This window comes from Scyliorhinus torazame, chromosome 9 (genome assembly GCF_047496885.1).
Source record: "Scyliorhinus torazame isolate Kashiwa2021f chromosome 9, sScyTor2.1, whole genome shotgun sequence".
NCBI lineage: Eukaryota > Metazoa > Chordata > Chondrichthyes > Carcharhiniformes > Scyliorhinidae > Scyliorhinus > Scyliorhinus torazame.
In genome coordinates, this window is record NC_092715.1 from 21966038 (window position 1) to 21992393 (window position 26356).

Sequence of the window (26356 nt, forward strand, 5' to 3'; positions counted from 1 at the left end):
TCTCACTATGAAGGCCAACATACCATTTGCCTTCTTTACTGCCTGCTGTAGCTGCGCGCTTACTTTCAGAGACTGATCCACGAGGATACCAAGTTCACGCTGAGTATCACACTGGATAAAAGCAAATTACTGTGGATGCTGGAATCTGAAACCAAAGAGAAAATGCTGGAAAATCTCAGCAGGTCTGGCAGCATCTGTGGGGAGAGAAAAGAGCTAACGTTTCAAGTCCAGATGACCCTTTGTCAAAGCTTTGTCAAAGCTAAAAGACAGTATAAGTGGGAAATATTTATGCTGTGGGGTGAGAGAATGAAAGATGAGTCATAGCCACAGAAACCAAGGGAACAGAGTGCTAATAGCCACAGAAACCAAGGGAACAGAGTGCTAATGGCAGTCCCCAGAGAGAACAAACGGCGTGAAAGGCCAAATAGCAGAGAAATTAACATCAGAGGGTAAACTGTGACAGATGTAGATGTGGGGGAGGGGAAGGGGGAAGCAAAGGGGAGAAATGGTAAGGAAAGGGGGGGATAAGCTGGGGGTGATATATATAAAGAAAGACAAGAAAGAAAGAAATGGTAAAAGACAGTTAAAATGAAATGGGATGAAAACAAAGTGGTCGGGGTGGAGTAGAGCTAATCATTTGAAGTTGTTGAATTCGATGTTGAGACCGGAAGGCTGTAGCAGCCTAACCGGAAGATGAGATGTTGTTCCTCTATTTTGCGTTGAGTTTCACTGGAACATTGCAGCAGGTCAAGGACAGACATGTGGGCATGGGAGCACGGTCTTGTGTTAAAATGGCAAGCAACGGGAAGGTCATGGTCCTGAATGCGCCCAGACCGAAGATGCTCAGCAAAGCGATTACCCAGTCTGCGCTTGGTCTCTCCAAACTGTCTTTTATCATTTATTTATCTCTTGTCTTTCTTTATAAATAAATCTCCCCTCCCTCCACCATTGCAATGTTAGCATTCATGTCTAGAGGGCTAGAATAAAAGAGCAGGATTGCACTTCTGAGGTTGTATAAGGCTCTGGTAAGACCCCCATTTGAAGTATTGTGAGCAGTTTTGGGCCCCGTATCTAAGGAAGAATGTGCTGGCCTTGGAAAAGATCCAGAGGAGGTTCACAAGAATGATCCCTGGAAGGAAGAGCTTGTCGTATGAGGAGCGGTTGAGGACACTGGGTCTAGAACAAAGAACAAAGAACAAGAACAAAGAAAAGTACAGCCCAGGAACAGGCTCTTCGGCCCTCCCAGCCTGTGCCAACCATGCTGCCCGTCTAAACTAAAATCTTCTACACTTCCGGGGTCAGTATCCCTCTATTCCCATCCTATTCATGTATTTGTCAAGATGCCCCTTAAACGTCACTATCGTCCCTGCTTCCACCACCTCCCCCGGCAGCGAGTTCCAGGCACCCACTACCCTCTGTGTAAAAAAACTTGCCTCGTACATCTCCTCTAAACCTTGCCCCTCGCACCTTTAACCGATGCCCCCTAGTAATTGACCCCTCTACCCTGGGAAAAAGTCTCTGATTATCCACCCTGTCTATGCCCTTCATAATTTTGAAGACCTCTATCAGGTCGCCCCTCAACCTCCGTTGTTCCAGCGAGAGCAAACCAAATTTATTCAACCTCTCCTCATAGCTAATGCCCTCCATACCATGCAACATCCTGCTAAATCTCTTCTGCACCCTCTCTAAAGCCTCCACATCCTTCTGGTAGTGTGGCGACCAGAATTGAACACTATGCTCCAAGTGTGGCCTAACTAAGGTTCTATACAGCTGCAACATGACTTGCCAATTTTTATACTCAATGCCTCGGCCAATGAGGGCAAGCATGCCGTATGCCTTCTTGACTACCTTCTCCACCTGTGTTGCCCCTTTCAGTGACCTGTGGACCTGTACACCTGGATCTCTCTGACTGTCAATACTCTTGAGGGTTCTACCATTCACTGTATCTTCCCTACCTGCATTAGACCTTCCAAAATGCATTACCTCACATTTGTCCGGAATAAACTCCATCTGCCATCTCTCCGCCCAAGTCTCCAAACGACCTAAATCCTGCTGTATCCTCTGACAGTCCTCATCGCTATCCCGCAATTCCACCAACCTTTGTGTCATCCTCAAACTTACTAATCAGATCAGTTACATTTTCCTCCAAATCATTTATATATGCTACGAACGGCAAAGGTCCCAGCACTGATCCCTGCGGAACACCACTAGTCACAGTCCTTCTATCAGAAAAGCACCCTTCCATTGCTACTCTCTGCCTTCTATGACCTAGCCAGGAGTTTAGAAGGACGAGGGGAGATTTTATTGAAACTTACAGGATACTGCAAGGCCTGGATCGAGTGGACGTGGCGAGGATGTTTCTACTTGTAGAAAAAAATAGAACCAGAGGACACAATCTCAGACTAAAGGGACGATCCTTTAAAACAGAAATGAGGAGGAATTTCTTCAGCCAGAGGGTGGTGAATCTGTGGAACGCTTTGCTGCCGAAGGCTGTGGAGGCCAAATCACTGAGTGTCTTTAAGAGAGAGAAAGATAAGTTCTTGATTAATAAGGGAATCAGGATTATGGGGAGAAGACAGGAGAATGGGGATGCAAAAAATATCAGCCATGATTGAATGGTGGAGCAGACTCGATTGTCCGAGTGCCCTAATTCTGCTCCTATATCTTATGGTCTTGTGGTCATGGTCTTAAAATCAAGGAGGAAGTCCCACTAGCTGGCTGTGCGCATTGCTAACACACATTTCCAGCAACTGTCCCGATTCTGATCTTCTTGATAAATGTCTGCCATTGACTCTGTTTCTCTCTCCACAGATGCTGCCAACTGAGTATTTCCAGCATTTTCTGTTTTCATTTAAGTCTTTTACATTACTTTGATGAGAACAAATGACCCACTTTCACTGACAACAGTTTTGCACCACTTTAATCAATCTGTAAATTGTAAATTTATTTTATCCCAAATTCTTTCATAAATCTAACACCAAAATAGTGCGTGATACTGTTGGCTGAATATTCCCAGTCCTTTAAGACAGCCTGGGAGGCGAGAGGACTTGCAATATCATGAATGAGGCCTCTTCCTGCCACCATGGCATATTACCACAAGAGGTAGGAGCAAAAGTGGACCTTTAAACCTGCTCTGCCAACATGACATGACGTGTCTCCGAACGGGTGGAGGGAATCCTGAAGGGGGAGGGCAAACAGGCAGAGGTCGTTGTACATATTGGTACTAACGACATAGGCAGGAAGGGGCATGAGGTCCTGCAGCAGGAGTTCAGGGAGCTAGGCAGAAAGTTAAAAGACAGGACCTCGAGGGTTATAATCTCAGGATTACTCCCTGTGCCACGTGCCAGTGAGGCTAGAAATAGGAAGATAGAGCAGACAAACACGTGGCTAAACAGCTGGTGTAGGAGGGAGGGTTTCCGTTATCTGGACCATTGGGAGCTCTTCCGGGGCAGGTGTGACCTGTATAAGATGGACGGGTTGCATCTAAACCGGAGAGGCATAAATATCCTGGCCGCGAGGTTTGCTAGTGTCACACGGGAGGGTTTAAACTAGTATGGCAGGGGGGTGGGCACGGGAGCAATAGGTCAGAAGATGAGAGCATTGAGGGAGAACTAGGGAATAGGGACAGTGTGGCTCTGAGGCAGAGCAGACAGGGAGAAGTTGCTGAACACAGCGGGTCTGGTGGCCTGAAGTGCATATGTTTTAATGCAAGGAGCATTACGGGTAAGGCAGATGAACTTAGAGCTTGGATTACTACTTGGAACTATGATGTTGTTGCCATTACAGCGACCTGGTTGAGGGAAGGGCAGGATTGGCAGCTAAACGTTCCAGGATTTAGATGTTTCAGGCGGGATAGAGGGGGATGTAAAAGGGGAGGCGGAGTTGCGCTACTTGTTCGGGAGAATATCACAGCTATACTGCGAGAGGACACCTCAGAGGGCAGTGAGGCTATATGGGTAGAGATCAGGAATAAGAAGGGTGCAGTCACAATGTTGGGGGTATACTACAGGCCTCCCAACAGCCAGCGGGAGATAGAGGAGCAGATAGGTAGACAGATTTTGGAAAAGAGTAAAAACAACAGGGTTGTGGTGATGGGAGACTTCAACTTCCCTAATATTGACTGGGACTCACTTAGTGCCAGGGGCTTAGACGGGGCGGAGTTTGTAAGGAGCATCCAGGAGGGCTTCTTAAAACAATCTGTAAACAGTCCAACTAGGGAAGGGGCGGTACTGGACCTGGTATTGGGGAATGAGCCCGGCCAGGTGGTAGATGTTTCAGTAGGGGAGCATTTCGTTAACAGTGACCACAATTCAGTAAGTTTTAAAGTACTGGTGGACAAGGATAAGAGTGGTCCTAGGATGAATGTGCTAAATTGGGGGAAGGCTAATTATAACAATATTAGGCGGGAACTGAAGAACATAGATTGGGGGCGGATGTTTGAGGGCAAATCAACATCTGACATGTGGGAGGCTTTCAAGTGTCAGTTGAAAGGAATACAGGACAGGCATGTTCCTGTGAGGAAGAAAGATAAATACGGCAATTTTCGGGAACCTTGGATGACGAGTGATATTGTAGGCCTCGTCAAAAAGAAAAAGGAGGCATTTGTCAGGGCTAAAAGGCTGGGAACAGACGAAGCCTGTGTGGCATATAAGGAAAGTAGGAAGGAACTTAAGCAAGGAGCCAGGAGGGCTAGAAGGGGTCATGAAAAGTCATTGGCAAATAGGGTTAAGGAAAATCCCAAGGCTTTTTACACGTACATAAAAAGCAAGAGGGTAGCCAGGGAAAGGGTTGGCCCACTGAAGGATAGGCAAGGGAATCTGTGTGTGGAGCCAGAGGAAATGGGCGAGGTACTAAATGAATACTTTGCATCAGTATTCACCAAAGAGAAGGAATTGGTAGATGTTGAGTCTGGAGAAGGGGGTGTAGATAGCCTGGGTCACATTGTGATCCAAAAAGACGAGGTGTTGGGTGTCTTAAAAAATATTAAGGTAGATAAGTCCCCAGGGCCGGATGGGATCTACCCCAGAATACTGAAGGAGGCTGGAGAGGAAATTGCTGAGGCCCTGACAGAAATCTTTGGATCCTCGCTGTCTTCAGGGGATGTCCCGGAGGACTGGAGAATAGCCAATGTTGTTCCTCTGTTTAAGAAGGGTGGCAGGGATAATCCCGGGAACTACAGGCCGGTGAGCCTTACTTCAGTGGTAGGGAAATTACTGGAGAGAATTCTTCGAGACAGGATCTACTCCCATTTGGAAGCAAATGGACGTATTAGTGAGAGGCAGCACGGTTTTGTGAAGGGGAGGTCGTGTCTCACTAACTTGATAGAGTTTTTCGAGGAGGTCACTAAGATGATTGATGCAGGTAGGGCAGTAGATGTTGTCTATATGGACTTCAGTAAGGCCTTTGACAAGGTCCCTCATGGTAGACTAGTACAAAAGGTGAAGTCACACGGGATCAGGGGTGAACTGGCAAGGTGGATACAGAACTGGCTAGGCCATAGAAGGCAGAGGGTAGCAATGGAGGGATGCTTTTCTAATTGGAGGGCTGTGACCAGTGGTGTTCCACAGGGATCAGTGCTGGGACCTTTGCTCTTTGTAGTATATATAAATGATTTGGAGGAAAATGTAACTGGTCTGATTAGTAAATTTGCAGACGACACAAAGGTTGGTGGAATTGCGGATAGCGATGAGGACTGTCTGAGGATACAGCAAGATTTAGATTGTCTGGAGACTTGGGCGGAGAGATGGCAGATGGAGTTTAATCCGGACAAATGTGAGGTAATGCATTTTGGAAGGGCTAATGCAGGTAGGGAATATACAGTGAATGGTAGAACCCTCAAGAGTATTGAAAGTCAAAGAGATCTAGGAGTACAGGTCCACAGATCACTGAAAGGGGCTACACAGGTGGAGAAGGTAGTCAAGAAGGCATACGGCATGCTTGCCTTCATTGGCCGGGGCATTGAGTATAAGAATTGGCAAGTCATGTTGCAGCTGTATAGAACCTTAGTTAGGCCACACTTGGAGTATAGTGTTCAATTCTGGTCGCCACACTACCAGAAGGATGTGGAGGCTTTAGAGAGGGTGCAGAAGAGATTTACCAGAATGTTGCCTGGTATGGAGGGCATAAGCTATGAGGAGCGATTGAATAAACTCGGTTTGTTCTCACTGGAACGAAGGAGGTTGAGGGGCGACCTGATAGAGGTATACAAAATTATGAGGGGAATAGACAGAGTGGATAGTCAGAGGCTTTTCCCCAGGGTAGAGGGGTCAATTACTAGGGGGCATAGGTTTAAGGTGAGAGGGGCAAAGTTTAGAGTAGATGTACGAGGCAAGTTTTTTACGCAGAGGGTAGTGGGTGCCTGGAACTCACTACCGGAGGAGGTAGTGGAAGCAGGGACGATAGGGACATTTAAGGGGCATCTTGACAAATATATGAATAGGATGGGAATAGAAGGATACGGACCCAGGAAGTGTAGAAGATTGTAGTTTAGTCGGGCAGTATGGTCGGCACGGGCTTGGAGGGCCGAAGGGCCTGTTCCTGTGCTGTACATTTCTTTGTTCTTTGTTCTTTGTTCTTTGACAATGGGACTGGATCCGCAGTTGCAAAATTTATCCCTGTATTCTCTGAAAGATCATAGAATGAGATAGCTCTGGAATGGTCATCTCGGGATTAATTTTTAAATTGCACTGCTGTATAAACCTGTTTTCCCTGTCTCACAGTAAAGTAATTGCAGTGTGCACTGGTAAATGTTTTAATACACTTCCTGTCATTTTTGTCAAGTTGACTACCAATGGGAGACAAGTCAAAAACGGTCGAATTATTGAACCTTTTGACTCAAAGTATCATTCTTCCATATTGTCCCAACAATTGACTTCAGCTGGAGGCATAAAAAACAGCCAAAAGTGCCAAAAGTATGCTGCCTTTCTCCAGCACCGAGAAATATCACTGGTTGTTTGTTGTAAGATTTGTAACTGTTAAATAACCAGGATAAGGGGTGGTTTGCACTGGTGCAGCCAGGATCTTCGACACAAGTATTAACAGTGGGTGGTAAATACATGACATTCAGAGTTCAAAGAGCTGAATTTCACAGGAGGTGGATGACATGACGTGACGTGAAAAAAAACCATATATATTTATAGCACAGAAGGAAGCCATCATGTCTGTACCAGCTGAGAAAAAGCTATCCTGCCTAATCCCACTTTTCTGCAATTGATCCGTGGCACTGTACGTTAAAGCATCTCAGGTGCATGTGCAAGTATTTTTTGAATGTGAGAAGTGTTTCTGCTTCTACCACCTTTCAGAGACTGAGGCCCCCACCACCCCCGAGCAGAAGGATTTCTAAACTTCTCTCTCATGCTTCTACCAATTACTTTAAATCTATGTCCTCTGGTTATCAAGTTCGCTGGGAAGGGAATTGGGTCCTTCCTATCCAGTCTACCCAGGCCCCCTCATAACTTTATGCACCTCAATGGAATCTACTCTCAACTTTCGCTGTTTGAAAGACAAGAACCTCAGCCTATCTAATATTTCCTCATAGCTAAAGTCCTGGCAACATCCTTGTAAATTTCTCTGTACTCTCTCTAATACAATTACATACTTCTTGTAATGCGATGACAGTACTCTAACTGTGGTCTGGGTAGTATCTTATTTAGTTCTGGCATAATTTCCCTGCTCTTATATTCTATGCTTTGCATTGAATCATAGAATTTGCAGTGCAGAAGGGGGCCATTCAGCCCATTTGCACCCCGCTTAAGCCTACGTCTCCACCCTATCCCTGTAAACCAGTAGCCCCACCTAACCTTTTGGACACTATGGGGAAATTTATCATGGCCAATCCACACATCTCTGGACTGTGGGAGGAAACCGGGGCACCCTGAGGAAACCCACGCAGACACAGGGAGAAAGCGCAAACTCCACTCCCGATGCCGGAATTGAACCAGGGTCCCTGGAGCAGCAGTGCTAACCACCGTGCCACCGTGCTGCCCTGACGTGTCATCATCAGGAAGCACTTCTTCATAGAAAAGGGTCCACCTCACCTCTGTTGATACTGGGGGCCGATTTCAAAACCGACAGATTGTTAGAGAGTATCTAACCTTATTATCCTTCCTGCTAATCCAGTGGAACTGAAGCTAATGAAATAGCAGTTTTGCCGATCCAAATATTAGAAGCTAACTAGGCCCAAATGGGGCTTGTACCTGGACCATTCCTGCATTGCTTTGCGTAGCTACTGATCTGAAAATGTTATTGTTTCTAAAGTAATACAATACATGCTTTGTTCTGTTACAGTTATATGTTACCTTGCTACCTTTCGGCTGAAAGAGCTGGGCCTGAAACACTTCACCAAGATTATCCACTCTCAGTCTGCGAACAAAATGCACGAAGTGAGGAAGGCATTATTAATCCCTAGAAATTTAAGTATTTTATTTGAGAAGTGAATTTGTTCAGTGATTCCATAATTATTATCATTTTTCCGCAGTTCCTTAGATTCTTGTTTGATGGCTTGAACCTCAGTACATGGATCAAGGATGAATGGTGCCAAATATATGATATAGCATATGTAAATCAGATGCTGATTGATCCTCTGCTGAGGTAATTTGCCGAGTTTAAGATTCTTTTCCTTTGTTCAACCATACAGTGCATCTTCTGTTGACTGAATTGAATATTGACAATGTACGCACACCATTATTGTCCTAAATAAGTGTCCCTATTCTCACCTTTCATGAGACCTCAGCCTCTTTCATCAACCACACAAGATCCATTCTCCCATATCCTGCCCGTTGGCCTAAAAGCACCTTAGATTTAATCCCAGGTTTAATTTTAACAGTTGCAAATTGATCAGATGACTCAGTGTCTTTCTGCAAAACATGTCAATACTTGAGGCATCAGTACAGACACTTAAACATTGGTGCAGGTGCTTCCAGCAATGTTTGCTCTTCTGTATTATATCAGGGCACAATGGGCCAGTATGGTTTTCTCTGGTTGACACAAGCAAGTCTGACAAAGCCTATTGTTTCTGGAACCAAACTATTGGAATAGACTTTGTAGCAGAATACTAGATGAGGAACGGAACACAACTTATTTCTTTGAATTTAATCCCATTATATGAAATACTTAGAAAAAAGTTTAAATGATGCTTGCAATGCAGTGTAAGCACAGCAAGTAACACAGAATGTGCTATCTTGTCCACACCCGGAACCAATTAAACCAGTGATGGGCAACCTAGGCTGGTGAGTGGGCCGCATGAGTGATCTCCTCCATCTCAGTGGGCCGCAAGTTCGAAATCAGGCCTGTTCACGAACCATGACCCCATGAATAAGATTCAATATATATAATACCTGTTAACTATTTCACAACAAGTTAGAGAAAATGTTTAATCATCATAGAATTTACAGTGCCGAAGGAGGCCATTCGGCCCATCGAGTCTGCACCGGCTCTTGGAAAGAGCACCCTACCCAAGGTCCACACCTCCACCCTATCCCAATAACCCAGTAACCCCACCCAACACTAAGGGCAATTTTGGACACTATGGGCAATTTAGCATGGCCAATCCACCTAACCCGCGCATCTTTGGACTGTGGGAGGAAACCGGAGCACCCGGAGGAAACCCACGCACACACGGGGAGGATGTGCAAACTCCGCACAGACAGTGACCCAAGCCGGAATCAAACCTGGGACCCTGGAGCTGTGAAGCATTTGTGCTATCCACAATGCTACCGTGCTGCCCATGATTTAATCATTTATATATTAATAGAACTATCATCAACTTCAAATTGTAAAAACCAAAATAAGTATTTACACTTTGGATGCAGAGGGAGTGAACTGCTCTCACAGTCAATATTGTGAGTAATCAGCACGCACCTCACTTCACTTGTTTTACGTGCGTATCATTTCAGTCATACCCGTAGGAAAAAAACCGATGCAAATGGAAAGCAGTAGAATGTGGCAACCCTGCGTGTGGGCGTTGATCACCGAAATGTCATGAGCTGCATTCAGAACCAAGATGTGGCCCCCCCAGGCCGCAGGTTGTCCACCACTGAATTAAACTGTTCAATGGTCGATGACGCATCTCTGGTTGGATCTGCAGCGGCTGTTTAGCACGAGCAGGGGCTGTTTAGCACAGGGCTAAATCGCTGGCTTTGAAAGCAGACCAAGGCAGGCCAGCAGCACCGTTCAATTCCCGTAACAGCCTCCCCGAACAGGCGCCGGAATGTGGCGACTAGGGGCTTTTCACAGTAACTTCATTGACGCCTACTTGTGACAATAAGCGATTTTCTTTTCATTTTTCATTCATTTTGTGCTGTATAATAATATGATTCTATGAGTTCACCATTCTACTTTGTTCTCTCATTCATGTCCCTTTGTTAAAGATGGCAACCGGATATCAACAACCTCATTGATTACTTAGCCCACATACTGGCTAATACGATTTCCACAAAAAAGGAGAGCCAGCCTGTAACAGTGCCAAAGGAGTTTAACATCACCAAGCCTAAACCACAATCCATTCCAATGCCCGAGGAAATTCCTCTGCTGCAAGTACAGAGAAAAGTAAGTCTGGTGGGTTGCCATCCATCTTCGCTGAAGATTGGCATGGGAGAGGGAAAAGACAACAGTATAACTACTTTGCTTATTTTTATTTTCTTGCCAATTCTTGCCCTCTTCTCGTTTCCTGAAAATGCTGGTTCCCTCTTGGGTTGTGCAGACAAATGTTAGCCCCAGGATACCTTGGCCAAATGGCCTTGATTGTAAATGTTGACAGGTTTTAAAATCATGGTAGAGCCCAATACTGTCCTCACTGCATTGAGCACCTCAAGTAATCTTGTGCTAATATTTCTCTCCTGAACTCAGGCATTGAAACCAATTATAGTGTTCCTATCAACACCCAGCGGAGATTATCTAACTCAGTACAGGGATTAAACTGGGACTTGGCTGTCATTTTGGCTATGATGCTCTTCCATTTATTCAGTATTTTATGACAGTAAGGTTGATATTTCGTGAAACGGTCTGGGGAAAATGGCTACCATGGGGCAAAAGTAACAGTACATATGTGAACAGGTAATGGGACTTAATTGATACACAGATGGTGCTTTAAAGAAAAACATCAGCTCATCAGTTTAGAGCATCCAACTTGAAGAGGAAAAGGCACAAGAGATTGCAATATCTTCCACAGGTGTCCCTCCAAATGGACACTCACCTAGCCCTACAACAAGAAAATGTGGTTGAAGTTGTCGTGGGACACCTTCCACTCATTTTCAACCTTGTGCCCCTGGATGAAGCTCTGGGAGCATAGAGAGCAAGGGGGACAATGTGGAAACCCTGAGACACAGGCCTTTGCCCCTAATATAAAAACAGACAGTAAAAGCATCTTTAAATATATAAGAAGGAAAAGGGCGGTCAAAGTGAACATAGGCCCTTCAGATAAGGAGACTGGGGGAATAATAATGGGGAACCAGGAAATGGCAGAGGAGTTAAATAAATACTTTATTTCAGTCTTCATGGTAGAAGACACTAACATTCCAAAATTACTAAATAATCAAGGGGCAAAATTCCAGATGCCTCTTAAATGTTGCTAATGTGCCTGTTTCCACCACATCTTCTGGCAACGCGTTCCAGGCACCCACTACTCTCGGCGTGAAAAACTTAACCTGCACATCTCCCTTAAACTTTCCCCCTCTCACCTTGAACCTGTGCCCCCTTGTAATTCACACTTCCACCCTTGGAAAAAGCCTCTGACTATCCACTCTGTCTCTGCCTCTCATAATTTTGTAGACATCTATCAGGTCTCCCCTCAGCCTCCATCTTTCCAGTGAAAACAATCCTAGTTTATTCAACCTCTCCTCTTGGCCAACAACCTCGAGACCAGGCAACATCCTGGTGAACTTTCTTTGCGCACTCTCCAAAGCTTTCACTTCCTTCTGATAATGTGGTAACCAGAACAGCATGCAATACTCCAGATGTGGCCTAATCAAGGTTTTATGCAACTGCAACATGATTTCCCAACTCCTGTACTCAGTGCCCGGCTGATGAAGGCAAGCATGCCATAGGCCTTCTTAATCACCTTGGTCACCTGTTGCCGCTTTTAGGGAACTGTGGACCTGCACGTCAGATTTCTCTGTATGTTAATGGTCCTAAGGGTTCTGGCATTTACAGTATAATTCATACCCAGATTTGATCCTCCAAAATGCATCACCTCACATTTGTCCAGATTAAACTCCATCTGTCATTTCTGTGCCCAAGACTCCAATCTATCTATATTCTGTTGTATCCTCTGAAAATCCTCGGTACTATCAGCAACTCTGCCAATCTTCATGTCATCCGCACCAGCTACAGATCTCTATTCTGAAAAACATCCTTCCACCATTACTCTCTGTCTTCTATAATCTAGCCAGTTTTGTATCCATCTAGCCAGCCCACCCCGAATCCCATATGATTTTAGTTTTTGTACCAGTCTGCCATGCAGGAGATTGTCAAAAGCCTTACTAAAGTCCATATAAACTACATCCACAGCCCTTCCCTCAACAATTTTCTTTGTCACCTCTTCAAAACTCAATCAAGTTGGTGAGACATGACCTTCCCCGTACAAAACCATGCTGCCTGTCACTAACTAGTCCATTTTCCTCTAAATGTGCATATATCCTGTCCCTCAGTATCTTTTCAGGCTCACCGGCCTATAATTTGCTGGATTAACCCTGCTTCCTTTCTTAAACACGGGATCAACTTTGGCTATTCTCCAGTCCTCTGGAACCTCGCCTATGGTCAAAGAGGATGTGAAGATATCTGTTAAGGCCCCAGCTATTTCTCCCCTTGCCTCCTGCAGTAACCTGGGTTAGATCCCACCCAGCCCCGGGGACTTGTCTACCTTTATGCAATTTAGGATACTCAAAACTTCCTCTTTTAATATATCGACGTTCTCAAGAGCATTCGCACACCTATCCCTGATTTCAACATCCGTCATGTCCTTCTGAAATGAAATGAAAATGAAAATCGCTTACAGTCACAAGTAGGCTTCAATGAAGTTACTGTGAAAAGCCCCTAGTCGCCACATTCCGGCGCCTGTTCGGGGAGGCTGGTACGGGAATTGAACCGTGCTGCTGGCCTGCCTGGGTCTGCTTTAAAAGCCAGCGATTTAGCCCAGTGTGCTAAACCAGCCCCTCCTTGGTGAATACCGATACAAAGTACTCATTAAGGATTTCACCCACTTTCTGTGGTTCCACACATATCTTCCCTCCATTGTCCTTGAGTGGGCCTATTCTTTCTAAAGATGTTTCATGGCCCCTTTTAGTGGTCCTTATTCCACGTTTAAGTTCCTTCCTACTTTCACTTGACTTCTCAAGGGATTTTGTCAGTTTTTAGATGTTTAGACCTAATGTAAGCTTCCTTTTTTCTTTTGACTAAGCTTACAATTTCCCTTATCATCCATGGTTCCCGAATCCTTCATTTTTGTGGGGACTTGCCTGTCCTGCACTTCAATCAACTGGCCTTTAAAAGTCTCCCACATGTCAGACGTGGATTTGTCCTTAAATAGCCGCTCCCAATCCACATTCCCTAGTTTCTGTCTAATTTGGATGTAATTGGCCCTCGCCCAATTAAACACCCTCACATTTGGGCCACTCTTGACCTTATCCATGACTATCTGAAATCTTGTAGAATTATGGTCGCTAAACCCAAAATGCACCCCCACTGAAACATCAATCACCTGGCCTGGCTTATTCCCCAATACCAAGTCTGATATGACCCCCTCCCTGGTTGGATTGTCAACACACTATAAGCCCTCCTGGACACACCTAACAAATTGCTCTCCATCTGAGCCCCTGGCTATAAAGGATTCCCAGTCAATAAGTTAATCACAACTACCCTGCTTATTTCACACCTTTTCAGTATCTGAAATTTAAGAATCCTTAAATTCTGGAAATGTCCCAGAGAATTGGTAAATATATGGAACGCGCTGCCTGGGGAGGTGGTGGGAGCAGGTACAATAGCGGCATTTAAGGGGCATCTAGACAATTATATGAATAGGGTGGGAATGGAAGGATACGGACTCCGTAAGTGCATACTGTTTTAGTTTAGGCAGGTACCATGGTCGTTACAGGCTTGGAGGCCGAAGGGCCTGTTCCTGTGCTGTATTGTTCTTTGTTCACATCTGGAATACTGTGAACAGTTTGGGTCCCCTTATCTATGGAAAGATATCCCGGCATTGGAGGCAGTCCAGAGAAGGTTCTCTCGGTTGATCCTGGGTTTGGAGGGATTTTCTTACGAAGACAGGTTGAATAGGTTGGGCCTGTACTCATTGGAGTTTAGAAGAATAAGAGATGACCGTTTGAGACATTTAGGATTCTCAGGGGTTTGACGAGGGAGGTGCTGAGAGTTTGTTTCCCCTTGTGGGTGGGTCTAGGACCAGAGGGCACAATCTCAGAGTAAGGGGGTCACCCATTTCAGACAGAGATGAGGAGGAATTTCTTCTCTCAGAGGGTAGTGAATCTGTGGAATGTGTTATCACAGAGAGCTGTAGCCGCAGGGCCGTTAAATATGTTCAAGGCTGAGAGAGACAGATTTTTAATCAGTGAGGGAATCGAGGGTTATGGGGATAAGGCGGGAAAGTGGAGTTGAGAATTATGTCAGATCAGCCATGATCTCATTGAATGGCTGAGTGGACTCATTGGACCGAAAGACCTATTTTTGCTCCTACATCTTATGGTCTAAACAAAATATCCAGGCCCAAATCTCCAGAGCTGAAGCTGAAGCTGTACGTCAAGCTGCACCTGAACTACTGCATATACATCACCTCAGAGGGGCAATGGGCAGGAAACTGGGCTTGAGGCCAAGGCCAGATCAGCCATGATCTTATTGAATGGCGGTGCAGGCTCAGGAAGCCATGTGGCCTATTTCCACTCTGTTTCTTATGTCCTTATAAGGAACCTATTTCCGAGAGGCATTTCAGAGAGTGGCCAGGCTGATTCTGAGTGCTAGAGGAAAGAGCTGTGAGAAACAACTTAATAACCTAGTTATGTTCTTCAGCTTGAGAAGAAATGTCTCAACGGGGACATTATAGAGATAAATAGGATCCATAAAAGGGCTGGAGAAAATAAACTTTGTTTCACAGGCCATTGCAACATGACAAGAATGCACAAGTTCATGGTTGTGAAGGGCAAAGCTAAAACAGAAGCAAGGTAATAATTTTTCACACAGAAGGTGATCAACAGCTGGTACATGTTAACAGAAATGATGATTGAGGACAGGGGAACAAATTAATTTAACAAGACATGAGCTCCTTTCATTGGAGATTTGGTAGGGTTGGTATTATCAAAGAATGGAATCAAACAGCTGGAAGCGTCTTCCTCATCCAAATGTATCTTGCAGTTCAAATGCATGATCTCATATGTCATGGGGTCCTTGATTATACTTAGGCAAGGTTCACTTATCACAGACATCAATTTTACTGACGGTACAACTTTGGGGTTAATGGAAGTCAAGACATAGATGTGATTAATCTTTCTTGATATTAATTTACCAGAACAGGTGCCGGAATGTAGTGACTAGGGGCTTTTCACAGTAACTTCATACTTGCGACAAGAAAAGGTTATTATTATTATTCACACTTTTATGGGCCAGGGTTGAGAGAATCCCAAAGTGTATCATGGAGTTCACCTGACCCACATCTTTTAATAGATTGTGGTATGGGGAGCACACGGCTCACTCTACAGGTATGGTACAGCTGAAAATGGACCAGTGGTTTTCTTAAAACAAACAATGTTTATTCTGTGAACTCAAGTTAACCTTTTTAAAACAAACAATGAATATCTTAGCAACCAGTAAATCAAATACACCCCCAAAGAATACAACACTAAGTAATCTGTATGCTGTCCTTTTAACATCCAAAAGACTTAACAAACCTCTAAACAGGAGCACATTAGGGTTTACATTCAATACTGAGACCTTTTTACAATTCTGAGTTTACCAAATGATCCATAGATAGTATTTTGATGACAGGGATCAACAGCAGTGCAGCTCACAGACACACCCAAGCTTTTCTCAAACTGAAACTAAAAAAGCAGAAGTAGAGCTCAGCTCCACCCACACTCTGACATCATTCCAGTAACATGAGCAGCTCCATTTCTTAAAGGTACATTTCTTAAACACCCATTTCTTAAAGGGTACTCTCACATGACACACAATAGGGGAGACTTTCCGCTGGATCCCCTTGGCACATACCAAGAAAAATCTCAGAATTAATTATAATGTAAGAAAAAATTGGAAGGGTTCATTTCATGAGGGTAGTATCTCCGTGCCTAGGTGAATGTGATGTGCCTGTGTTCAGGCCAAGGAAAATGTCCCCAATGTTTTTTACAGTAGTCATAGTCAGAACAAAACTAACATAGTTGTCTTTAAAAAAAAATCAGCATCAAATACAACTGGGATATAATGGTGGGAAAGGAAACAATTCTTTTTACAGCTTCATAAACCAGAATCTACTGGGTGTGGCAGGATGGGCTGGAAGGCAAGGGAAGTGGTATTTAACAGGAATCAGCACCACCTCTCACACAGCACCAATTCAAATATATAACTCACCAATTCATTGAAGCCACTGATCAGGGATTCTTAGAGTGTAAGCTTGCTGTTGTTGAAACATCTACTGCAGGTCAGTTCTAATCAGAGGAAAGGGGCAACAAGGTGGCACAGTGGTCAGTACTGCTGCCTCACGCGTCGAGGACCCGGATTCAATCCAGGCCCCGGGTCACTGTCCGCGTGGAGTTTGCACATTCTCCCTGTGTCTGTGTGAGTCTCACCCCCACAACCCAAAGATGAGCAGGGTATGTGGATTGGCCACACTGAATTGTCCCTTAATTGGAATTAAAAATAAATAAAGTTGTTATCAGAGAAAACTGTTGCTCAGAAAAGCACACTTTGGAATATTGAATCAAATTCATCCCTGGGAGAGCATGAATTAAAGTTTTAATTCAGAACTTAAAACCTCAAATTGAATCACTCTTATTTCAATATTCATACATGATTGTAGTTTTTAAAAAGAGCTATTGCTTCATTATTAAATATAGAAGGAGCAGCTTCCTCATTCAGAAAATTGGAAGGCTTGCATTTATGTAACATGTCTCTCAGAATGTTCTCAAAACACTTAATGCATGATGATTTACCGTCACTGTTGTTATGGAGCAGCCATTTAGTAACCAAAAAAGAGATCCATGGCTAATCAACATTTTTAGTAGAATTGGTGAAGGGTAGATGTTTTAGAACAAGCTCACCCCTTTGGACACAGAAATTATTTTGCTGGTTGCAAATGCATAAACGTGAACAGGGAACATCGGGGCTTTTACCCTGCCCATTAATATCTTTGCTTTCTAAACCAATAGATGCGGGCAGGTTGTTTCCACTGGTTGGGGAAAGCAGAACTAGGGGGCATAGCCTCAAAATAAGGGGAAGTAGATTTAGGACCGAGTTTAGGAGGAACTTCTTCACCCAAAGGGTTGTGAATCTCTGGAATTCCTTGCCCAGTGAAGCAGTTGAGGCTCCCTCTTTAAACGTTTTAAGAAAAAGATAGATACCTTTCTAAAGAATAAAGGGATTCGGGGATATGGTGTACGGGCCGGAGAGTGGAGCTGAGTCCACAAAGATCAGCCATGATCTCATTGAATGGCGGAGAAGGCTCGAGGGGCCAGATGGCCTACTCCTGTTCTAGTTCTTATGTTCTTATACTGATTAGCAGCATTATCAGTCAATTGGAAACTAAGTAGATACATTGATAGGGCAAAGGACGGTTAACTGGCAGAAGAATGTGTAAGCTTAAAAATGGCCAGTTGTGTTGTTGGTGACTCTGAAACCCCTGAAACAGATGCGCGAAGGCCAAGGCTCGCTAATCTGACTGCTCGATGTAATTCTGTCAATGTGACAGGACATTCTTTGCAACAGCAGAATGTACAGTTTGGGATTGTTTGCTCCTGCGCCAATCAAAGCCAACTCCCAGCAAGGGAAGCAAGTGCACAACAGAATATTCTCAGCTTTCTTTTCCTCATTAAAAAGCAAAGCTGCTGGAAATGAAAATCCACACAATTACCATATGCTCGCTGCTGTGGCACCTTGCAGAGACACAAAGCTAGAATAAACAGGGGTAATATCAGAGGAAATATTAAATGTTGCAACAGCTTTTCTGTGTGTGTGGGTGCAGGTCACTCGAATTGCAAATTCAGCTCCTGTAGTGCAATATTGTTTTAAAATTTAAACCATCATCTCATGTAATTGAAAATGGTGGAAGCACTCAGCTGGTCATAGGAACAGGAGTGGGCCATTTATCCGCTCAACGCTGCCCCATCATTTCATGGGATCATGGCTGATCGATGACCTCACTCCATCTACCTACATTGTCCTGGCACTCAAATGTCCAACCTTGAGTGTAGTTATGTCTATGGGACAAGTGGCTCTCGTCACAAAGTAAGGATGCAGTGCTGTGCATCCTCTCACCTGAACACTTGCCGAGATCACTGAATCATCTCTAAATGGATTCACAGCAGCCGAACATCGTCAGCTGCCTTGTCCCAAGTGTGAATTATCTGATTCATCATCGATGTCACATGGAGTGCTTTGTTCCATTGCTTGAGATGGATCCCTTTGAGCAGCCTTGTCAGATTGAAGGCCTACAGCTACAAGCTCACTGAGAATCATGCAACAGCCCTGCCTCATTTTGCAACTGGGATGCCGGAGAGAAGCTTGAAGAGGCAATAACTTCTGACATTTGATGCCGTTGATTTCCTCCTCCAGTTAGCCTCTCGTCTCAACAAGGACACATGCTGGTTTAGGGGCTGGTTGAGCACACTTGGCTAAATAGCTGGCTTTTAAAGCAGACCAAGGGAGGCCAGCAGCACGGTTCAATTCCCGTACCAGTCTCCCCGAACAGGCGCCAAAATGTGGTGACTAGGGGCTTTTCACAGTAACTTCATTGAAGCCGACTTGTGACAATAAGCGATTTTCATTTCATTTCATTTTCATGCTCCCGAGGCTTCATCATCCTTCAAAGGATGAGCCTGATATATTACTCTCAAGACCGTATGCATGTCATGTGAGAGTACCCTTTGAGAAATGGGTGTTTAAGAAATATACCTTTAAGAAATGGAGCTGCTCATGTTACTGGAGTGATGTCAGAGTGTGGGTGGAGCTGAGCTCCACTTCTGCTTTTTTAGTATCAGTTTGAGAAAGCCTGGGTGAGTCTGTGAGCTGCACTGCTGTTGATCTCTGCCATCCAAAAACTATCTATGGATCATTTGGTGAATTCAGAAGAAGTATAAATGTTTTCAGTCTTGAATGTAAACCCTGATGTGCTCCTGTTTGGAGGTTTGTTAAGTCTTTTGGATGTTAAAAGGACGGCATACAGATTACTTAGTGTTGTATTCTTTGGGGGGTGTATTTGGTTTACTGGTTGCTAAGATGTTCACTGTTTGTTTTAGAAAGGTTAACTTGAGTTCATAGAATAAACATTGTTTTGTTTTAAAAACTACTGGTCCATTTTCTGCTATACCATACCTGTAGAGTGGGCCGTGTGCTCCCCATACCACAATCTATTAAAAGTTTTGGGTCAGGTGAACTCCATGATACACTTCGGGGTTCTCTAACCCTGACCCATAACAATTGGGGGCTCGAGGGAGATAAAAGTCTATCTATTGGTTTGGCTTAGTGAACTTAAAGACAGTGAGGGGTGAGCATATTGTGGTTGCTTTTCAGGTGTGGTATTTTAGTTTAGGTGGGTAGTGTGTTGTGGACAATGGCTCTTTCAGAGATTCAGAAGTTTTTGGGGGTGGAGACTGTCACACGCAGTACCTTACGGACAGAGACTAAAAGCAGACTGTTAGATTTGGCAAAAACATTGCAGTTAACATTACCTGACAGAATGCGAAAAGATGAGGTAATTATGGTGGTGGCTAAGCATTTAAAGTTGCTTGAGATACAGTCTGACTCATTAGAAATGGCAAAGATCCAGTTGCAGATTAAGCAACTTGAACATGAAAAAGAATTAAAGCAGCTTGAATACGAAAGAGAGAGAGCGGAAAGAGAAAGAGATAGAGAGGAAAAAGAAAAAGAGAGAGAAGAAAGGAGAAAAGAAAGAATAGCCCTAGCAGAACAAAAAGAAAGAGAAAGGGAGATACAGATCAGGGAACAAGATAAAGAGAGAGAGTTTGAACTTCAGAAAATGGCCATGAAACATGACAGTCAGTTAAAATTGGCAGACGTAAAGGGAAACGTACAGTTGGATGATAGTGATGAGGACAGTGAGAAAGAGTGTCAATGTCGAAGGCTTGGTGGGAATCTATTTAAATATGTCCAAGCATTGCCAAGGTTTGACGAGAAAGAAGTGGAAGCCTTTTCATTTCATATGAGAAGGTAGCTAAACAAATTAAATGGCCACAGGACATGTGGATATTACTGATTCAAACAAAGCTGGTAGGTAGAGCTAGTGAAGTGTTTGCATCACTACCGAAGGAGGTATCTGGGACATATGAGGAGGTGAAAAAATCCATCTTGGGTGCATATGAACTAGTGCCTGAAGCTTACAGACAAAGGTTTAGAAATTTAAGGGAAGAATTTCGTCAAACATACATGGAGTTTGAAAGGATCAAACAGAGTAATTTTGATAGGTGCATAAGGGCTTTGAAAATAGATCAAACGTATGAAGCTCTCAGAGAAATTATAATTTTGGAGCAGTTTAAAAATTCAATTCCTGATGTAGTGAGAACTCATGTAGAAGAGCAGAGGGTTAAAACTGCGAGATCAGTAGCAGAAATGGCAGATGATTATGAATTAGTTCATGAATCAAAGCTTGATTTCCGACATCAGTTTCAACCTGTGAGGGATAGAAACTGGGGACATGAGAAATACTCAAGTGGTAAAGGTAAAGGTGATCTGATGGGAGATAATACAGAGAGTGTACCTCAGATTAAAAAAGAAATCCAGGAGGTTGGAAAAGAAATGAAAAGTTTCAAATGTTTTCACTGTAATAAACTAGGCCTTGTAAAGTCACAGTGTTGGTGGTTGAAGAAAAGCACTGGGAAGGCTGATGTGGTAAAACAGGATAAGACAGTGGGGTTTGTTAAAGTGTTAAAGGAAAGCCCAAGTGATGCGAAGGAGGTGCAAAAGATTGTACAGCCTGATCAAGAGGTGATTGATAAGAAGGTCCCAGATACGGGAGCTAGTCAATCTTTAATGGTAAGAGATGAGGAGTTATGTAGGTTGGGAAGAATGTTGCCAGAAAAGGTGGTAATATGTGGAATTCAGAGTGAGAGGAGTAGCGTTCCATTATATAAGGTAAGGTTGGAAAGTCCAGTGAAGAGTGGTGAAGTGGTAGTAGGAGTAATAAAGAAACTATCTTGTCCAGGAATACAGTTTATCTTGGGTAATGATGTAGCTGGGTCGCAGGTGGGAGTGATGCCTACTGTGGTTGATAAGCCAGTGAAAAATTAGACAACTGAAGTGTTGAAGGACGAATATCCTGGGATTTTTCCGGATTGTGTGGTAACAAGGTCGCAAAGTCACAGGTTAAGACAAGAGGAGAAATCAAAGAGTGAAGATGACGAAGTGCAATTGTCAGAAACGATTTTTGATCAGATGGTTGAAAAAGAACAAGAACAGGTGGAGGATGAGGCGGATATTTTTAGTTCAGGAAAATTGGCGGAGTTACAACAAAAAGATATAGAAATAAAACGGATGTATCAGAAAGCATATACGGAAGAGGAATCTGCATGCATACCAGAGTATTATTACCGTAAAAGTGATGACTTGATGGGAAAATGGAGACCTTTACATATGCAGGCGGATGAAAAGTGGGCAGAAGTTCATCAAGTAGTATTGCCGGTAGGGTACAGAAAGGAGGTATTGCGAGTTGCACATGAGGTACCAGTGGGAGGTCATTTGGGAATAAGGAAAACTCAAGCTAAAATCCAAAAACATTTTTATTGGCCTGGACTACATAAAGATGTAGTTACATTTTGTCAGTCATGTCACACATGTCAAGTGATAGGGAAACCTCAAGCAGTGATAAAACCAGCGCCCTTAATACCCATTCCAGCATTTGAGGAACCTTTTACACGTGTCCTAATTGATTGCGTGGGACCGCTTCCTAAAACAAAAAGTGGGAATCAATATCTTTTGACTATAATGGATATGTCTACTAGGTTTCCAGAGACCGTTCCAGTATGTAATATTACAGCTAAAAAGATTGAGGAGGAATGACTTAAATTCTTTCCTAGATATATGGACTACCCACAGAAACACAATCGGCTCAAGGATCAAATTTTACCTCGAGGTTATTCAAAGAAGTAATGGATAGCTTAGGAATAAAACAATTTAAATCAACTGCGTACCATCCAGAATCACAGGGAGCGTTAGAAAGGTGGCATCAAGCATTAAAGACAATGTTGAGGGTGTATTGTCAAGATCATCCAGATGATTGGGATAAAGGAATTCCATTCGTTCTGTTTGCAATTAGGGATGCTCCTAATGATTCAACCAAATTTAGTCCTTTTGAACTAATTTTTGGTCATGAGGTAAGAGGACCACTTAAATTGATGAAGGAAAAATTGGTGAGTGAGAAATCGGAAATTACATTATTGGATTACGTGTCAAATTTTAGGGAACGATTAAATATAGCAGGTGAATTGGCTAGACAACATTTGAAAGTTGCACAAAATGTGATGAAACTGGTCGCGGACAAGAAATCCAAAGTTCGTAGTTTTGCCAGTGGAGATAAAGTTTTAGTGTTGTTACCAGTGGTAGGTGAACCTTTTAAAGCAAGGTTATGTGGACCTTATCATATTGAAAGGAAATTAAGTGAGGTGAATTATGTGGTACAAACACCAGATAGAAGGAAGACTCACCGTGTGTGTCTTGTGAATATGCTTAAAAGGTACTTTGAAAGGGAAGGAGAGAAAAAGGAGGAGATTTTAATGATTCTAACTCAAAGTGACGAACCAAATCCAGATGACTGTGAATTTGACATACCTCAAATTAAATTGGAAAATGAGGATGTTCTTAATAATTGGGATAAATTGTTGAGTAATCCTCCAGAGGAAAAACAAACTGACCTGAAAGAGTTATTGATATCACAGGGGCAAGTTTGTGGAGATAATTTGAGAAGTACTAAAATGGCTATACATGATGTAGATGTGGGAAATGCTGTTCCAATCAAACAACATCCATATAGACTTAACCCTTTAAAATTGGCACAGGTTAACAAAGAGATTGAGAGTATGCTTAAAAATGGCATAATTGAAGTGGGTTGCAGCCAATGGAGCTCACCCATAGTGATGGTGTCTAACCAGACGTTACCCAACGGTTGTGTGTGGACTATAGAAAGGTTAATGCAGTTACAAGAACGGACTCTTATCCTATCTCACGTTTGGAGGATTGCATTGAGAAAGTGGGACAGTCCGCTTTTATTTCCAAATTGGATTTACTTAAAGGTTACTGGCAGGTACCTTTATCCGAAGTGGCAAAGGAGATTTCAGCGTTTGTGACTCCAGTTGGTATATACCAATTCAAAGTTATGCCATTTGGCATGAAAAACGCCCCAGCCCCATTTCAACGCTTAACTAACAAAGTTGTTTCAGGATTACCCAATTCTGCGGCATACATCGACGATCTGGTAATTTTCAGCCAGACATGGAAAGAACATTTAAAACATCTAATGGAGCTATTCAATCGACTTCAGGAGGTGGGTTTAGTGATAAACCTAGCCAAAAGTGAATTTGGAAAAGCCCAAGTCACTTTCCTTGGCCATACAATCGGACAGGGTCGAATGGTTCCACGGGATGTGAAAATGAAAGTTATTGGGGAGTTTCCGATACCCTCGACACGACGGGAAATAATGCGCTTTCTTGGTATGAGTGGATTTTACTGGAAATTTGTACCCAATTTTAGCAGTGTGGTCGCTCCACTGACGGGCTTGCTCAAGAAGCGTAACAAATTCCATTGGACAGCGGAGTGTCAACAGGCATTTGACGGCCTGAAGGCTGTGTTAACCACTGCTCCTGTGTTAGCCATCCCAAATTACACCAAACCATTCAAAGTGGCTGTTGATGCGAGTGATGTGGGCGTAGGTGCGGTGCTTCTACAGGACGACAACGAAGGGCGAGAGCGGCCTATTGGTTATTTTTCAAAGAAATTGAATTCTCACCAGAAAAAGTATTCCACGATTTTCACATTTATGTAACCAGCAATCCATCTCACACTGTTATATATACTGATCACAATCCGTTGAAATTTCTGGAGCGATTCCAGAATAACAATACAAGGCTGTTTCGCTGGCGTTTACTGTTACAGCCATTTCATTTAAAAGTAGTACATGTGGCAGGACGAGAAAACGTGATTGCTGATGCTTTGTCACGAATGTGATGAACGGAAGCAATTTCCGTTGGAGGAAGAAGAAGGAAAAAATGGACTATATTATTGTACCTGTTTGCGTGTGTTATTTTTTGAAACAAAAAGTATATTTACTGTGTGCATTTCTTAAAGGATGGTGAAAAGGTGAAAAATGAAACCATCTTGAAGTTGATGGTTTATTTTGTTTTTCTTGGGGGGGAGGTGTCATGTGAGAGTACCCTTTGAGAAATGGGTGTTTAAGAAATGTACCTTTAAGAAATGGAGCTGCTCATGTTACTGGAGTGATGTCAGAGTGTGGGTGGAGCCTGATGTGCTCCTGTTTGGAGGTTTGTTAAGTCTTTTGGATGTTAAAAGAACGGAATACAGATTACTTAGTGTTGTATTCTTTGGGGAGTGTATTTGATTTACTGGTTGCTAAGATGTTCACTGTTTGTATTCGAAAGGTTAACTTGAGTTCATAGAATAAACATTGTTTTGTTTTCAAAATCACTGGTCCATTTTCTGCTGTACCACACCTGTAGAGTAAGCCGTACCACAATCTATTAAAAGTTGTGGGTCAGGTGAACTCCATGATACACTTCAGGGTTCTCTAAACCCTGACCCATAACATACAGTACTCTCATATTGAAGTGCATGGTATTCATGCTGGCCTATGATGGAGGGCACTTGTCCAAGACTGTACTCATTACAACTTGTCATCCTCCAGGTGGAATCTGGTAGCAATGAGGGAGTTTTGCGTGCCCCTGCCTTGTCTGGCACATAGTATGGCCTCTTCCCCTGCAGCAATTTATATGCTCCTAGTCCTGTAGCACCGATTCTTGATGAATGTGACAAATGTGAGGCATCACGGCAGGGTAGCACGGTAGCATTGTGGATAGCACAAATGCTTCACAGCTCCAGGGTCCCAGGTTCGATTCCGGCTTGGGTCACTGTCTGTGCGGAGTCTGCACATCCTCCCCGTGTGTGCGTGGGTTTCCTCCGGGTGCTCCGGTTTCCTCCCACAGTCCAAAGATGTGCGGGTTAGGCGGATTGGCCATGCTAAATTGCCCATAGTGTCCAAAATTGCCCTTAGTGTTGGGTGGGGTTACTGGGTTATTGGGATAGGGTGGAGGTGTGGACCTTGGGTAGGGTGCTCTTTCTAAGAGCCGGTGCAGACTCGGTGGGCCGAATGGCCTCCTTCTGCACTGTAAATTCTATGATTCTATGATCAGGGGCGGGATTCTCCGACCCACTGCCGGGTCGGAGTATCGCTGGGGGGCGGCGTAAATTCCGCCCCCGCCGCATGCCGAATTCTCCGAAGGGTGAAAAGTCGGCGGGACGTCATATGCGCCGTCCGCCTCGGAGAATGGCAGGGGTGGGCGCGAGACAATGGACTCCGGGGCTGCCCATATTCTCCCGGCCGGACGGGCCGAAGTCCACGGGTCACGTCGGCGTAAATCAAAACACCTTTTTAACGGCATCAACCAGTGCTGATGGTTGACGCCGTCCAGCGTGGAGGTAGGTCACGGCCTGGGGGGTGGCCGCAAGAGAGGTAATGGCGTGGCCGCAGTCTGTGTGTGTGGAGGAGAGGTGTGTGGGGGTGGCGGGTGGCGGGGTGGGATGGGGTGGCCTTCTGGGGAGTGCCGGGGAAGGGGTGGGTGAGTGCCAGGGACGGGGGGGGTGAGTGCCAGGGGGGGGGGGGGGGTGAGTGCTGGCGAGGGGAACGGGGGGGGGGGGGTGAGTGCCGGGGATGGGGGAGGTGAGTGGCGGGGCCGGGGTGTGAGTGCCGGGGACGGGGGGTTGAGTGCCGGGGACGGGGGGTTGAGTGCCGGGTACGGGGGAATGAGTGCCGGGGACGGGGGTGGGAGTGCCGGGACGGGGGGGTGAGTGCCGGGGACGGGGACGGGGGTGACTGCTGGGGATGGGGACGGGGGGTGAATGCCGGGGACGGGGGGATGAGTGCCGGGTACGGGGGGTGTGTGTGCCGGGGATGGGGGGGTGAGTGCCG

The 26356-nt window shown here is 44.4% G+C and overlaps 1 protein-coding gene across 2 annotated transcripts in view; it reads left to right on the forward strand.

The window, feature by feature from the left end:
• The window catches only part of cfap99 (cilia and flagella associated protein 99), a 366971-nt gene that overhangs the window by 89283 nt on the left and 251332 nt on the right, over positions 1-26356 (forward strand). For both annotated transcript variants that reach the window (XM_072515683.1, XM_072515684.1), the window contains 3 exons: positions 8287-8381; positions 8477-8589; positions 10368-10545. In XM_072515683.1, the coding sequence (XP_072371784.1) occupies positions 8287-8381; positions 8477-8589; positions 10368-10545 (386 nt within the window). The remainder of the gene's footprint in view (positions 1-8286; positions 8382-8476; positions 8590-10367; positions 10546-26356) is intronic.